This window comes from Trachemys scripta, unplaced genomic scaffold, assembly GCF_013100865.1.
Source record: "Trachemys scripta elegans isolate TJP31775 unplaced genomic scaffold, CAS_Tse_1.0 scaffold_40, whole genome shotgun sequence".
Classification (NCBI taxonomy): domain Eukaryota; kingdom Metazoa; phylum Chordata; order Testudines; family Emydidae; genus Trachemys; species Trachemys scripta.
The window spans coordinates 48,234-61,881 of NW_023260527.1; the positions used below are offsets into that span (position 1 = coordinate 48,234).

A 13,648-nucleotide genomic window follows, 5' to 3' on the forward strand; every position below is an offset into this window, starting at 1 on the left:
GCTGGGGGGGGCCAGGGCCAGGAGTGGGGGGGCACCGGCAGTGCTAATCACAGATCCTGGGGCCAAGGGCTCTGGGCACCACCCCCGGGGAGCTGGGCGAGGCCAGAGGCAGGAATCACCAAACCTTCCCCCTGGAACCGGCCTTTCTGCCCCAGCGAGCGACTCGCCGCTCCCCCGGCTCCGACGTCCCAAACAGCGAACCAGAGACCCACAGCAGAGCTTTTCCTTCCTCACGGGAGCAGAGCTGGGGCCCCCAGGATCCCACCAGGGACTTGCCTGCTGCTATCCATTTTAAGGGGCGGGGGCCCAGACACCAGGGTGACGGGCAGTAGGCTACGGCTCTGGACAGAAGCCCAACCCCAGCTGCCAGCCCGCAGGTCGATGAGCCCCTTGTCTCTGCTCCTCCCCTGCCTCCATGACACCCCAATGTCTCCAAGGCCCCTTGCCCGGGCAGCAGCTGCCGTCCCCAGCACAGCAACGCTCCCAGCCCTCAGCTCCTGGCTCCAACTTGAGGCCAAGCCCAGTTGGTTCAGTGGAAGGTGCAAGAAAATCTGTCCCCCAAAGGAGTTTCTTCCTGCCCCTGCCAGCGGGAGGGTGGCTGGCATCCCTGCCGCCCCATCAGAGCCGTGCCGTAAAGATCCAGTTCTCTTCCTGCAGCCTGCTCTTGTAGCAGGGAGTTCCCCAGGCTATCGGGCACTGTGTTTGGAGGCTAAGAAATAGCACCGAAGGAGTTCCCGTCCCTGTCAGATGGCATGGGGTATACAGGGCCAGACTCTGCGGGGCAGGGGGGGCAGGGCAGATGGGGGCCCAGGGGGAGCGGTCAGGGCAGATAGGGCCTGTATTATAAACACACACAAAAAAATACAATTTTGCAGCCCCTGGAAGAGTCGACAATACTTTATTAGTGCCTATGCAAGTCAGGAGCAGACTGCAACACTAAAAATAGGCAGTTGAAATAATTCAGTTTCCACATACAAGGTTTTCTGGTGGGTTTTTTTGTTTTGTTTTTTTTTTTAAATAAAATTATCAAAAAGTTTCACCGTGGCTGTTTTTAAAATTATATATCTATATTTTTCCTTTCTACAAAAGTTGTGATCTAACCTCGCACCAAAGCTTTTCCTGCTTCTCTTTGAAATTCGCTTGTAATTCCAAAAGGCGAGAACTCATCCCCACCTGGTCGGGGCTTTGGCAAGAGAATTTTTCTTTTTAAAAAAAGAATGGAATTTTTTTTTTCTGAGGCCGATCTCAGCACTATCTGCAGGGCCAGGGGCTAGCCCCCAGCCTCGCCCTGCGGACGTGCAGCCTGGCAAAGCAGGTGGTTGTGGGGTTACTCACATGAAAGGCCACGTGCAGGACTTGCAGCTGAGCCAAGCACACACTCACATGCCAGCTGCCCCCGCTGACTGCAGCACTGAAACAGGTTAGGGACAGACCATTCGGACAACGCTCCCCGGCCTCCTCCCCACATGCCCTGCCCGCGTCCAGGGCTCTGGGATTTCAGCGACCAGTGCAATGCCTGGGGGCAGACACGCTTTGCACTGGGGCAGCTTGTCCCAGGTTCAAACCAGGACAGACAGCACTGGTGCAAATGGTGTCCGTGCTGGGACCCACCCGGCCCTAGCACTGCTTCGCCAGTGGCTCACGCTGCCACGGCCCAGAACGCACCGTGGAGCGTCCTTTGCAAAGCTGGAAGGAGCAGAGTGACAAGCACGGTGTCTCTGGGTCCGGGCTCATGGGGCTCTGGGCACAGACGTGGATCAGGGCTGACCCAGCGGCACGGCTCCCCTCATGCAGCGAACGGCACTCCGAACACAGGGAAGCGGCAGAGGGGCGAGGGCCTGGCTGCAGCCCCTACAAGCCCATAGCCAGGTTCGGTGCCTGCTGCCTCCAGCCATGCAGGGCCAGCCCAGCCAGTCGATCGTCTGGGGGCTCCTGCAAGTCCTTTAGAAAGCGGGGGCAGCCCTGTCCTCCCGCCTGGCTGCCCCCCCGGAGTCTGACCACTGAACCCAGCTGGCAAATGCAGCGTTTTCCCCAGAGCAGCTCCTCCGCAGGACGTCCGCACAGGGTGCGGCTCAGCCCTGGGCTCAAACACCTGCTGCCTGGCCCACCAACAGCCCCAGCCCCAGGGGCTCTATCTGACCCTTCCCCAGGACGCCAGCGGGCTGCTGATCCCAGAACTGGTGCTCCCACAGACACACGCGGAATCCAGAGCTTTGTGTTAAAAAAATATTCTGTGCTTTATTTACTCAGCCGTAGAAAAATAATGTCGATGGGGAGGGAGGGCGGGACCCCGAGGGGGGGACCAGCAGCCTCTCACCCCCAGCCTGAGCCGCGCCTTGCCCTGACCCCAGCCGGGAGCCCCGTTCCTCCTGCACACAGAGCAGTCGTGTCCATCTGCAACCCCCTCCTTCCTCTCAGGGTGTGTTAAACACCCCCCAGCTCTAGGCGGGGGGGAAGGGCAGCGTCCCACCGGCTGAGCGGACACGGGCCAGGCAGGAACCGGAGGAGAAAAGGGCCCCGGTGGGACACCTTCCCAGCAAGCCACTCCCAAGGCGCAGATGCTGCTGCCTGGGCTGAGAAGAAAGAGTCTTTGCCCCCAGGTCTCTGCGCACACAAACAGGACCCAACGCACACGCACATGCCCCCCGGGACGGGGAGCTGGTAACAAAAGGAAAGAATTTGAACACGAAAGTCCTAGATGTGACAATTACTGCAAACAAACTCCCAGGTCCGCCCCCCACACTGAGAGGCCCCTGGGCCCAAGGGTAGGGATCCAAGTCCAGTGGGCGCTGGGAACGCACGGGGCTCCAGGGATCTGCTGCACGGGGAGGAGCAGCGCTGCAGAAGCGGGAAGCTGAAGGCAGGCCTCAAAGTAACAGACAGGGAAACCATACGACAAGCCCACTGCCTTTAGTACACGGNGCCCCCTGCACCCGGCCGGGCCCGCAGCCCCACGCTGCTGGGGACAGACGGACGCCCCAAGCACCTGCCTGGAGCAGCCTGGGCTGGACGCGGAGCCTCGCTTCACCAGCTGCCTTTAAAAACCATCCGTTTTATTACCTGGTCGGTCACGAGAAAAATGGCTGCCACAAGAAGGGAATCCCCCCTCCCCTGATGCCACAAGGACGAGGTGTAACCCAAGGGCCAACATGGGGGGAGGGATGAGCCCAGGGGGGCAGACCCCTGCTTGTCCCTCCCCAGCCTGCTGCCCAGTGTTCCCCTCCCAGAACAGGGGCTGCCCCAGGGCTGCCTCTTGCTTTTCAACCCCTGCCTGGATCTTGGGGCTGGGGCACGCTGGGATAACACAGTGCGTGTCAGGGGCAGGGGGCTGTGAGCAAACGTGGTGGTGGGAGGGCCAGGAACGAGGCCGGGGACGATACTGATAAAGAAACAAACGCGGCTGCTAACGGGTGAGGCTGGGCCGGGCCGCGTTCCCCACGCCCAGAGAGAGGTGGCTCTGCCAATGGAGCCAGGGGACACTAGCTAGACCGGGACCCTGCCATGCCCCCAGTGGCCTGCCCAACACCAGCACCCACCTGGCTCAGGCCTGGTACGAGGCGGCCCTGCCAGTGCAGGGAAGGATTTGGGGAGGAGCGCTGCGCGAGTAGGAGGGGCCCTGCCAGAGCCAGGAGCTGCTGGGGCCCCCACAGATGCAGCCAACAACAACACCGCTGCAGCTGGCGCAGAGCAAAGCCCCCGGCTGAGCACCCCCCACACATGGGCCCACGCACAGAGACACGAACACTGGGCTGCTCTCCATGGGGCACGCTCCCCGGATCGGCTCCCAGGGACACGGCTGCCGGGCCGGGCCGTACCACGGCACAGGGTCACGACTGGCTGTGGGGGATCCACTGAGTGTCCATGGGCCGCCGCAGAAGCTCCTCCACGTGTCGCGCGACGTCCATCGTGTCGTCCAGGTCGAACTCGCCCTCGGGATCCAGCACAGAGTCGGGGCTGAGAGAGAGAGACAGGGCGAGCCTGGGGGAGGCATCCCAGCATAGCCACGCCGGGGGGCCGGGAGCAGCGTGCTCCAGCTAAACGCCCCCCCCCAAGCACAGGGAGCCCCTCGCCCCCGGAACGCGGCTCAGGGCCGGGGAAGGAGCAGCACCTACTTCTGTGGGTAGACGTTATAATGCGGCTGGGAGCACACGGCCGGCGACGGCGCCTGATCCATGTAGGTGACCGTTCCAGCGGCGGGATCCCCAGAGGCGCTGGCAAACCTGGAACAGACGAGGGGCCGGTGCGTCAGCCGGGCCATGGGGAGGGTGACGGGAGCGTGGGGGCATTGCACTGCAGGGCAGACTGCAGCTCTGCCCCAGCCTGCCGGTTCCTCTCCCTGGCTGCAATGGCAGCTTCTGTCCTGCCAGCCCCGTCCACCAGCTCGGCGCCGTGGCCTCTGGCTACTGATTGTAAGTGAGGGGGCCGAGGGATTTCACATGGGTCCAGTTCCTGGAGCGATGCCGCGCTCAGCTCCACCGGGGCCGGGGGGAAGGAGGCCGTGCCCACAGCTGCACCGACGGTGCTTTATACCCTCCCACGCGGTCCAGGGAAAGCCATGCCAGTGGGGACGGCCACAATCAGAACCAGCCTCGTCTGTGCAGATCCTGCTCGGCCCACGCCAGCCCCTCCCAAAGCAAACACCCCCTTGGCCAGTTCGCTTCTCAGGGGTGTTTTAAATCCTCCCAGTGCAGCACATGCCCGGCGCCAGAGCCAGGCTCCAGCCCTGTCACAGGATCCCGACACCGGTCACTTCCTCCTGCAGCCTGCGGGGCCGCCAGCCTGGAGCGCTCCTCCCCTGACCATCTGCTCTGCCCCCGTGTGAGCAACAGGGCAAGCAGCTCTCCCCCACCCGGTACCTCATCCCCTGGTAAGGCATAAGGCTACGGAACAGACTCGGGGCTGGGACGCTGGTCAGAATCCGACATTTCCTCAGCAAGGGGTGATAACGGAGGGGCAGAGGGAGACACGGGCCAAGGACAGCACACAGACAGACACATGCATGCCCAGATGGACAGACAGACGCACGCCCAGACGGACTTACTCTGGCACCACTTGTTTGATCTGTGGCTTCACGTATCCATCCACGGCTTTAGCTGCAGACAGGGCGAGAGAGAGGAGACAGTGCTAAGGCACGGAAAGGCCAGGGGACGTTCCAGGCACTGACCCGACAGCGTCACCTGGGCTAGCAGCTGGTCGGCACGAGGGCTCCGACGAGCGAGAGAGCCCGTCAGCGCCGTCGGGTTCGGGTCTCTGTGCCACGAGGCCAGACACCACCGAGAGGAACCGATCGCTGCTAACGGGCCAGGCCCTCAGGGGTATTAGCTGGTGCCAGCTCCCACGGCCCCAGAGTCTGAGTGTGTGCGCGGCAGGGTGAGGGGAGCACAAGCCAGTGCAGACCCCAGCGCCGAGAGCGACTCACAGAGAACCGGCGTGTAGTACTTGGAGAAGACCTCGTCCTTGGGCCGGTCGGGGAACACGTAGATGAGGTAATTGAGGTCACCCAGGCGATCGGCCAGCGAGCGGATGGAGAAGTCTCTGGTCGTGAAGGGCATGAGGTTCCAAAACATCCTCTCAGCTAGAAATGCAACAGCAGAGACGACCGTGAGACGCCGAGTCCGGAGCTGCGGGCAACCACACTGCTCAAGTCAGGCCCTTGTGTGGCACAGCTGGCCCCTAGGACTCAGGCCTCGAGGAATCGCGAGACTGGCTTCAAAGTCATGAGACCTCCAATCAGAATCAACATCAGGTTCTTTTTCTCCACCTTCTTGCTTTGCGCTTTAGGATTCCCGCCCTGCTTCCCCCATACTGTTTGTGTACACGAAAGGTGAGATTCTCATGGACTCGCCTGAGCCCGGGCCCTGGGGCTTTAAGAAAAAACCCAAATAGCACCAGACTTTCAATTCAAGTCCCGTGAGTTTCCCACCAGCTCGTGCGGCGCGCCAGGGCTGCCGCTGCATTCAGGGTGTACAAACTCCTCTGACATGTTTCACTAGCGTATTGGTTTAAAATCTCAAGTTAATGAAAACAGCTTTTCTTCATGCTCACCCGCACCCCTGCAACATGCCATCACACCACAGCTCCAGGGAGAGCCAGAAAGTGAAACTAACTAGAAACAAAAGTGAAACGAAAACTCCTCTGCGATGGGCCAAGCTGAGCTGAGAGCCAGAGGCGAAGCAGAGCCGTGATGTTATTTCAGGTTTAACATGGAGTCTAATTCGTTGCGACAGACACAGAGAAGGCCTCTGCTCTGCTTGTATTTTCACGTAGGTCTCTCTAAACGCAGCTCTCGTGACAAAACACCGTTTGGAAGATTTCCCGTACTGCTCAGCACAGACCCGCCGCCCAGTGGACTGCCCTGGATTTCATAAATGGGAAAAGAATCCTTGTGACAGCCTGGAGCAACCTAGGTCACGCGTTCTGAGCTAAAAAGAGAAAAGCCAAAGCTGCCCTTTCCAAAGGCTCTCCAGAGCTCCCAGCCAGCCAGCCGAGGCTGTCGTGCTGGTACAGTTACCGGTGACCGAGGTGAGACAGCAGGACAGGGCTTGCACCAGCACAGGAAGGGGGCTGAGCTCTCCTGGCCTGAGGCACCTTTCTCTGGCCTCCCGACATCGGTAACAGATCAGCACAGCACAGCCTCCAGGAGCACAGCCGGCCTTCCAAGCAGGAACTGCCCCAGCACGATGACTGGGTTTGCTCTGCACCACGCACAGCTCACGAGCCATCAACTGACTCCCACGCCAGGGCTGAGCTGGCCCCGTTCCAGCCCCAGGCCCGGGTCTGGTTCCACGCTGTCCCGGGCCCACCCTGACTCACGCGAGTCGAACTTCCAGGCGATGGTGATGCCCCCGATCTCGGAATCACTGAACCGTAGCAGGAAGGTCCCGTCCGGCTTGTTGATCAGCAGGTCGTGCGCTTGCTGCTTGTTGACGAAGCCCAGGATGGCCCTGGAGCACAGAGAGGGGGGTGAGGGGCTGGCAGGCGGGTTTGGGGGGGCTGTGCCGTGCTGGCCGTTATGGGAAGGAAGGTCTCACCCGTCGTTCCAGTGAGGCTTAAGATGCTTCTTCAGCACTTCCATGACCCCGTCGAACCACTGCCAGAAGGTGTAATTCCGCCCTGTCCCCCAGCCCCACTCTGGCCACAGGGAGACCTGGCTTGGCACCAGGGCAACGCACACACCACCATGCATGTGGGCATCACTCTGAATGCTGGCTGTGGGACGGGCACTGGGTACCGAGTTCCCCCCTTCAGCGCCCGGTGCCCTGTAAGCAGGCTCTGCTCCTGGGAGCAGCTATGGGCACAGTGCTGCCAGGGCAGGCAAGCCCGCCATCTCTCCTGTGCTAGCCAGAGGGAGGGAGGCTGGCAGCAGAGTGGCACAGTGGAAGTGCCGGGCCCCTAACCCAGAGGGTTATGGATTGCCACCATCCCTGCCAGCTTCCTTGGGAGAGGAGGGCCGGTCCAGCGCCAGCGTGAGCGGAGACTAGTGCCTGGCAGGAGGGTCCCGGGGTCCCGTCCCTCAGTCTCTCAGCACCATTTGCTTCTTGGTCCTGCGCGCGCTGCTCTGCAGCGAGATGCGCCTGCCAGCCTATGCCAAAGAGATTCCTGGCTGGCTGCCCCGATGGGACAGCAAGTCTCCATGCCAGGCTGCCCTGGCCAGGAGCCCGAGGGGATGTGCACTGCTGTGGCCTCTCACCAGTTTAAAAGAGAACTGGATAAATTAATGGTGGTTAAGTCCATTAATGGCTATTAGCCAGGATGGGTAAGGAATGGTGTCCCTAGCCTCTGTCTGTCAGAGGGTGGAGATGGATGGCAGGAGAGAGATCACTTGATCATTGCCTGTTAGGTTCACTCCCTCTGGGGCACCTGGCATTGGCCACTGTCGGTAGACAGGACACTGGGCTGGATGGACTTTTGCTCGGACCCGGTACGGCCGTTCCTATGTTCTTACGTTCAGTACCCACAAGTGATGGCACTCAGCAACTACAGGATCCCTTCCCCCGCCCCCGCTGCCCTCCAGCCCTGCCCCCGCTGCCCTCCGGCCCGGGCCCCGCTGCCCGCCGGCCCCGCCCCCGCTGCCCGCCGGCCCGGGCCCCGCAGCGCGGCTCACCCGGTTGAACTGGGACCAGGAGACGGGCATGGCGCTGTACTCCTCCAGCTGGGCACCGCTGCTGTTGAAGAGCTTCTGCGCCAGGAAGAGCAAATTCTCCTTCGTCAGCCCCCGACTGCTCTGCACCTCGGCCTTGAACTTCATGTTGAGCGCTTCGCACAGCTGGGGCCACAGCACCTTCTCGGGCACGGCGAACGGGACCCGGCCCTGCGGGAGGGGGCGGCGCCGGCTCAGGGGAGCCAGCGGGGAGGGCTCCAGCCCCAGGAGCAGGGAGCATCGCCCCCCGTCCCCCAGCTGCCCTCCCGCTGGCTCTCACCCCCAGCGCCGCCCTCCAGCCCCCCCCCCTGCACCCCCCACTCTCAGAGCTCCCCCCTTCCTCCTCCCCACAACTCCTGTCCCCCTCCCCCAGTGCTCCCGGCCCAGAGGCCGGATGGGGGCAAGAATGGGAGACCGCCCAGGCGAGAACATAGAGGGCTGCAGGAGGGGCCAGGTGAGGGGGGCCGAGATCAAGGGACCTGCTGATGTGGGGGGGGCTAAGGGCACTGCAGATCTGGGCCCCAAGTGAAGGGGGGCAGGCCCCCCGGGTGTGCGAATCTGCCCCCGGTGGCGCTGGCTGCTCACCGGCTCGGCGAAGGCGTTATCCCAGAGCACGGTGGCCGTGGCGTTGTTGTCCTGGCTCCCATGCACGATCACCACCACGGGCAGGGACAGCGTCTGTGGGAACCGGCCGGGCCGGGCTGAGTGTGGGGCGGGGGTGGGGCTGGACCCAGCTCCGGGTCCTGCCCTTCCCCCACTGCCACTGGGCAAGTCTCGAGCAGACCAAGCTCCCCTGTGCTCCTCAACCCCATGCCCACCCCATGGACCCCGTGCCCCCTGGGGCTGCCCTAGCTAGTGACACACTCGGGAATTCCTGGGTCCCTCCTTCAACCCAGAGACGCCATCCTGGGGACGGGCGACACGGCCAAGCCTGACACCAGCCCCAGAAGGGCTCTTAGGGCCCAGAGCCGGGCAGGGCCCAGGGCAGCGGTGCCAGCGCAGGGCCCGGAGCCGGGCGGGGCCCAGGGCAGCGGTGCCAGCGCAGGGCCCGGAGCCGGGCGGGGCCCAGGGCAGTGGTGCCAGCGCAGCACCAGCTTTACCTTGACCTGGAAGACCAGCTCATTCCCACCGACGCTGAACTGCGACTCGAAGAGGATGGTGAATTTCTCCTCAGTCACCGACTCGGCGCCGCGCCGATCCGAGCGCTTGATGCGCTTCAGGGACTGCGGGAGGCAGGAGAGGGCGTGAGAGGTGGGCGGGGGGGGGGCAGGGGACGGGGGCGGTGCCGGGGGCCTGGCTCTCACCATGTTCCTGAAGTGGGCGCTCAGGGTGCCTGTGGCCTGGTGGTACTCCATCACGCAGCAGTTGTTCAGGATCTCCCCGCTGCTCTCGCTGCAATGGGAAAGGCAGGTCAGAGAGGGCAGGCACTGGGCCAGCTCCAACTCCCATGGGGCGTTGGGGGGGCAGGGCGGTGCTGACAGTCACCATGGGGGGAAGCTCCCTCTGGGCCCAGGAAACCCACTCAGGGGCCTGGAATCCGGCTCCGGGCTCAGAGAACGGGCAGCGGCTCGCGGCCCGGGGGGACACGGGGCCCCATGTGCCAACCAGGCCGAGCAGGGGGGTCTCCTGGGGATTGGACCCCACTGGGGGCGCTGGGAAAGGGGCCAGTCACCAACCCCACAGGCGTGGGACTGACCCTCCCTCCGCTCAGCGATACCCCGGGGGTGAGAGGGGGCAGCTCCAGCCACACGCTGTGCTGGACTCTCTGGGGGATCCAGGCTACGTGAGCATGGGACGCAGAGAGAACAAGGAACCAGCCCCACAGGGCCCTGCCAGAGCCCCCCAGAGACCCAACAGGAGCCGCGCGGCTCAGCGGGGCCAGCTCGGGCGTCTCCCAGGACCTGCCCTGGGTGAGTGGCGGGGGGGCATTACTTGCGGGTGCTTTCGTTCTTCAGCAGGGCCTTGGCTTGCTGCTCGCTGATGATAGTGGCCTTCACCTGGGGCGGGTTCATGTGCACGTTCAGTTTCCCCCCCACCAGCAGCCGCACCGTGGCCGCGAACTTGGTCTGCGTCTTCAGCACCTGGGGGGGCTGCTTCTCGATGATGAAGGTGCTGGGGGAGGAACCAGCGTCACGGGGCCTGCGGCTGTGAGATGGGGCCGGGGGCCGGAGCTACGACCGCCAGACGTGCACGGGGGCGGGGGGACGACCTGGCACATCCCCACCCCAGCTCACAGCCCCTGTGCCCAGATCCTCCTTCCCAGTCCCCAGGCTGTATCCCCTCCCGCCCAAAGCACTTGCCCCACGAGCCCCTTTCTCTTGCCAACCGCCCCGCAGTGCCAGCAGCATCCCCACCCCCCGATCCAGCCAGCCCCTGGCCCCTCGCAGCCCAATTCCTACCTGCCCAGGTCAGAGCCTGAACCTCATCCCAACCGTGCCCCGAGTTCAGCCTCAGCCCCCCAGCCTGTGTGGGGCAGCCGGGCCCAGCCCAGCTCTGTCACCCCAGCGCACATGGGGCAGACATGCCCAACCCCGATCGGGGCCCAGCCCGGTTCTGCCCCCAGCGGTACCTGGTCACCAGGGCGGAGATGATGTCTGTGATGGTGCCGTTGAGCTCGGACAGCATCTCCTCCACGGGCCCCGAGATGGGCAGCTGCTGGCACAGGTGCTCGGCCCGACGGATCTGCTGCCGGTTCTGCCAGATGATCTCGGCCAGCTTCTCACACCTGGGGCGAGGGGCCCCCGGGCCAGGTCAGTGCTCTGGCAAGGCCCAGACACATCACGGAGCCCCAGGCCTGGGTGTCCCGTGTCTGCTGGTCACGAAGCTCCCTGTCTGCGCGCCCCCCTCGGGGTCCCCCCAGGCCGGCGCGGTCCGGCCTTAACCTGGCCCTGTGGGGAGCTCAGCAACCCCAGGAATCCAGTCCCACGTCCCTGGGAATGGGGACAGGGGACCCCTAGTGCCCTGGACTAACAAACCCAGCGGGTGCAGCGTCACCCTCCAGGGTCACCCCCCGGGGGGGCCTCTTGGGACCCAGGGCAGCCCCCCCGGAGTCCCTGCTGCCGGCGGCACCGTTCCCTGGTTTCCCAGCCAACGCCCAGGGGACAAGCGGCAGCTGCCGGGTGCCCAGCCCCGTTTCCCACGGGGCAGCGCTGGGAGGGGCGGACGCACCAGGACTGCAGCACGTCCAGGGTGCCCTCGGGGGGCCCGCCGTTCCCCGCCAGCTGCTGCCGCCGCTTCCACTGGATCAGCTCGTCGTCCAGGATGGTCGTCTGTTGCTTGCGCAGCAGCTGCAGGGTTTTCTGGTGCTTCTCCGCCAGCTCCTGCGAGGGGACGGGGTGTTAGCGTGGGATGGGGCAGGCAGCGGCACCGCACGGGGGCGTCATCGCCCCCTGCTGGCACCGGGGAGAGGAGTGGGGTCCCCCCGGGGCTGGCGCTCACCACTCGGTACTGCTGTAGTGTCTGGGCCTCCCGGTGCAGCCAGGCCTCCAGCGACGCCTTCTTCTGCTGCAGCGTCGTCTCGCGGGACATGCGCTCCTGGGGGCCCAGTTGGGAGAGCTGGGAGAACTGGGCTGGGGAGGAGGCCAAGAGCGTTAGGCCTGAGCCCCGACCGCCCCGGGGGCTCCCCGACCCGCAGCAGCATCCCCAGAACCCCTGCACCAGGCCTGCCCCGGGGATGGGGGACACTCGGGACTTGCTCCCCAGCCCCACGGAGCCGGTGGGACAGTGCTGAGCTGGGGATTCCCATGGGACTGTGGAGGGAGGGGAACCGTCCCGTGGGTGCTCAGATACCTGCAGCCTCCTCACGGGGGCGCGGAGTGTGGGTGAGACGATGCCCCAGGCCCCAGATGCTACGGCAGAGTCTCCCCCGCGCCGGGGGGGGAGGAAGGGGGCTGAGACCCCCCCCCAGACACCCCTGGTCCCAGGGCAGAGTGGCCAGCAGGGGGCACGAGGCACGGAGCTGCACAGACAGCATTCTGCGCCAGCTGCAGCCCCCCGCCGGACCCAGCCGGACCCCAGCACCTGGCGCCCCCTCGGCAGCTGGGACGGGACAAGTGCTGCGGGACGTTTGCTGGCACGGGCCGGTGTCTCCCCGAGGACGGGATCTCAGGGTGAAGCTGCCTCTGCTCTGCGGGTCCCTGCCCCCATCAGTCCATCCCCACGGCCCCTCCCTCTCCCCACGGCTAGGGCCCCCCCACCCCCACCTTGCAGGCGCATGTTCTCCTGGTACTGGATGATGAAATACTCCTGCGTCTGCTGCAGCTTCTTCAGCTCGTTCTCCGTGTCCTGGGTGACGAGACGCAGCTCCTCGAAGGTCTGGTTGATCTGCAGGTGCTTCTGGGACATGGCGTCCGCCAGGCTGCTGGCTGGGGAGGGGCTCTGCAGAGGGGGGGCGTCAGGTCAGGGAGAGGCAGGGCTCGGGGACTGCCATGGGGGGCAGCGACGGAGCACAGAGGCCGAGGCTCATGCCGTGGGGCAGTGGCTGGAGCCACGGGCACAGGGTGGGGTGAGGGGGCACAGGGTGAGGTGCCCGTGGCTGGGCTGGGGCAGTGTCCACGGGCCCCAGAGAGACGGGGGAGCGAGACAAGGCCCCCCTGCCTGGCTACTCACGTTAGTGGCCTCCCGAACCAGCCGCTGCTCGTGGTACAGGATGTGGCGGATGCAGCGCACCAGCTCCATGGGGCACCGGTCGTACGTGTTCTGCAGGGGGGAAAGCAAAGGCCCTGAGCCAGGGACAGAGCAGGGCTAGTCAGGGGCTCTCACCGCCCCAGGCTGGGGGCAAAGGGGGTCCCAGGGGCACTGGGCGGGGGGGCTGCTCCTGCCCTAACCTACCCTGCCGGCATCCCTGCTCCCAGGGCACGTGGGTGAGGATGGGGGTCACCCCAGCCGGCCCATGCCAGGACGGCAGCTCCCCATGGCCAGGCAAGGAGCCCGCGGGGGACGGCAGCGGCTGGGGAGGTTGCGACATGGCAGGGGAGGGAGCTCGGGGCAGCAGCGGAGGGGGCTCAGGGATGCGCTGGCCCCACACGCTGAGGGGAGGGGAGAGACGGCACCTGCCATCACGCACTCTGCTGCTGTCTCAGCCCCTTGCTCCGCGCCAGGCTTGGCCAGCCCACGGGGGAGCGCCCAGTGGGAGTGGCCGGCCCCTGGCAGGGCACGGGGGGCAAGGCTGCCCCATTGCGGCTCCGGGCACCGACCTGCAGCTGCGTGGCATAGTGCCCCAGCTTGATCTTCAGCAAGAACCCGTCCTCGCCCACTTGGTGATCCGCCTTCTTCTGCAGCTCCTGGATCAGCCCCTCCAGCAGCTGGGTGGCTTTGAGGTTCTCCTGGGGGTTATCGAGGTCGATGGAGTCCCTGGCACAGAGAGAGAAGGTGGGGGGCAGGGCTCAGCCGGGGCCCGACCTGCCCGCCCCAGCTCGGCGCAGGGACTGTATCTGCTGGGGGAACCCAACCCCTGCCAGTAAGGCCCCCCGGTGTGTCCGTCCCTCAGCAAACGGGGACGATCCAGCC

The 13,648-nt window shown here is 64.9% G+C and overlaps 1 protein-coding gene across 1 annotated transcript in view; it reads right to left on the bottom strand.

Moving 5' to 3' along the window:
- Positions 1–3,077: 3,077 nt before the first annotated feature.
- LOC117870579 (signal transducer and activator of transcription 5B) overlaps positions 3,078–13,648 on the bottom strand; it is a 33,921-nt gene continuing 23,350 nt past the window's right edge. Inside the window, exons 4-19 of the mRNA XM_034757775.1 lie at positions 12,749–12,838; positions 12,343–12,517; positions 11,579–11,709; positions 11,309–11,460; positions 10,710–10,865; positions 10,073–10,252; positions 9,445–9,532; positions 9,241–9,363; positions 8,726–8,818; positions 8,105–8,311; positions 7,032–7,147; positions 6,814–6,944; positions 5,420–5,575; positions 5,042–5,093; positions 4,113–4,220; positions 3,078–3,954 (exon numbers count right to left, since the gene is read on the bottom strand). Coding sequence (XP_034613666.1) covers positions 3,828–3,954; positions 4,113–4,220; positions 5,042–5,093; positions 5,420–5,575; positions 6,814–6,944; positions 7,032–7,147; positions 8,105–8,311; positions 8,726–8,818; positions 9,241–9,363; positions 9,445–9,532; positions 10,073–10,252; positions 10,710–10,865; positions 11,309–11,460; positions 11,579–11,709; positions 12,343–12,517; positions 12,749–12,838 — 2,085 coding nt within the window. The 3' untranslated portion in view covers positions 3,078–3,827. The remainder of the gene's footprint in view (positions 3,955–4,112; positions 4,221–5,041; positions 5,094–5,419; positions 5,576–6,813; positions 6,945–7,031; positions 7,148–8,104; positions 8,312–8,725; positions 8,819–9,240; positions 9,364–9,444; positions 9,533–10,072; positions 10,253–10,709; positions 10,866–11,308; positions 11,461–11,578; positions 11,710–12,342; positions 12,518–12,748; positions 12,839–13,648) is intronic.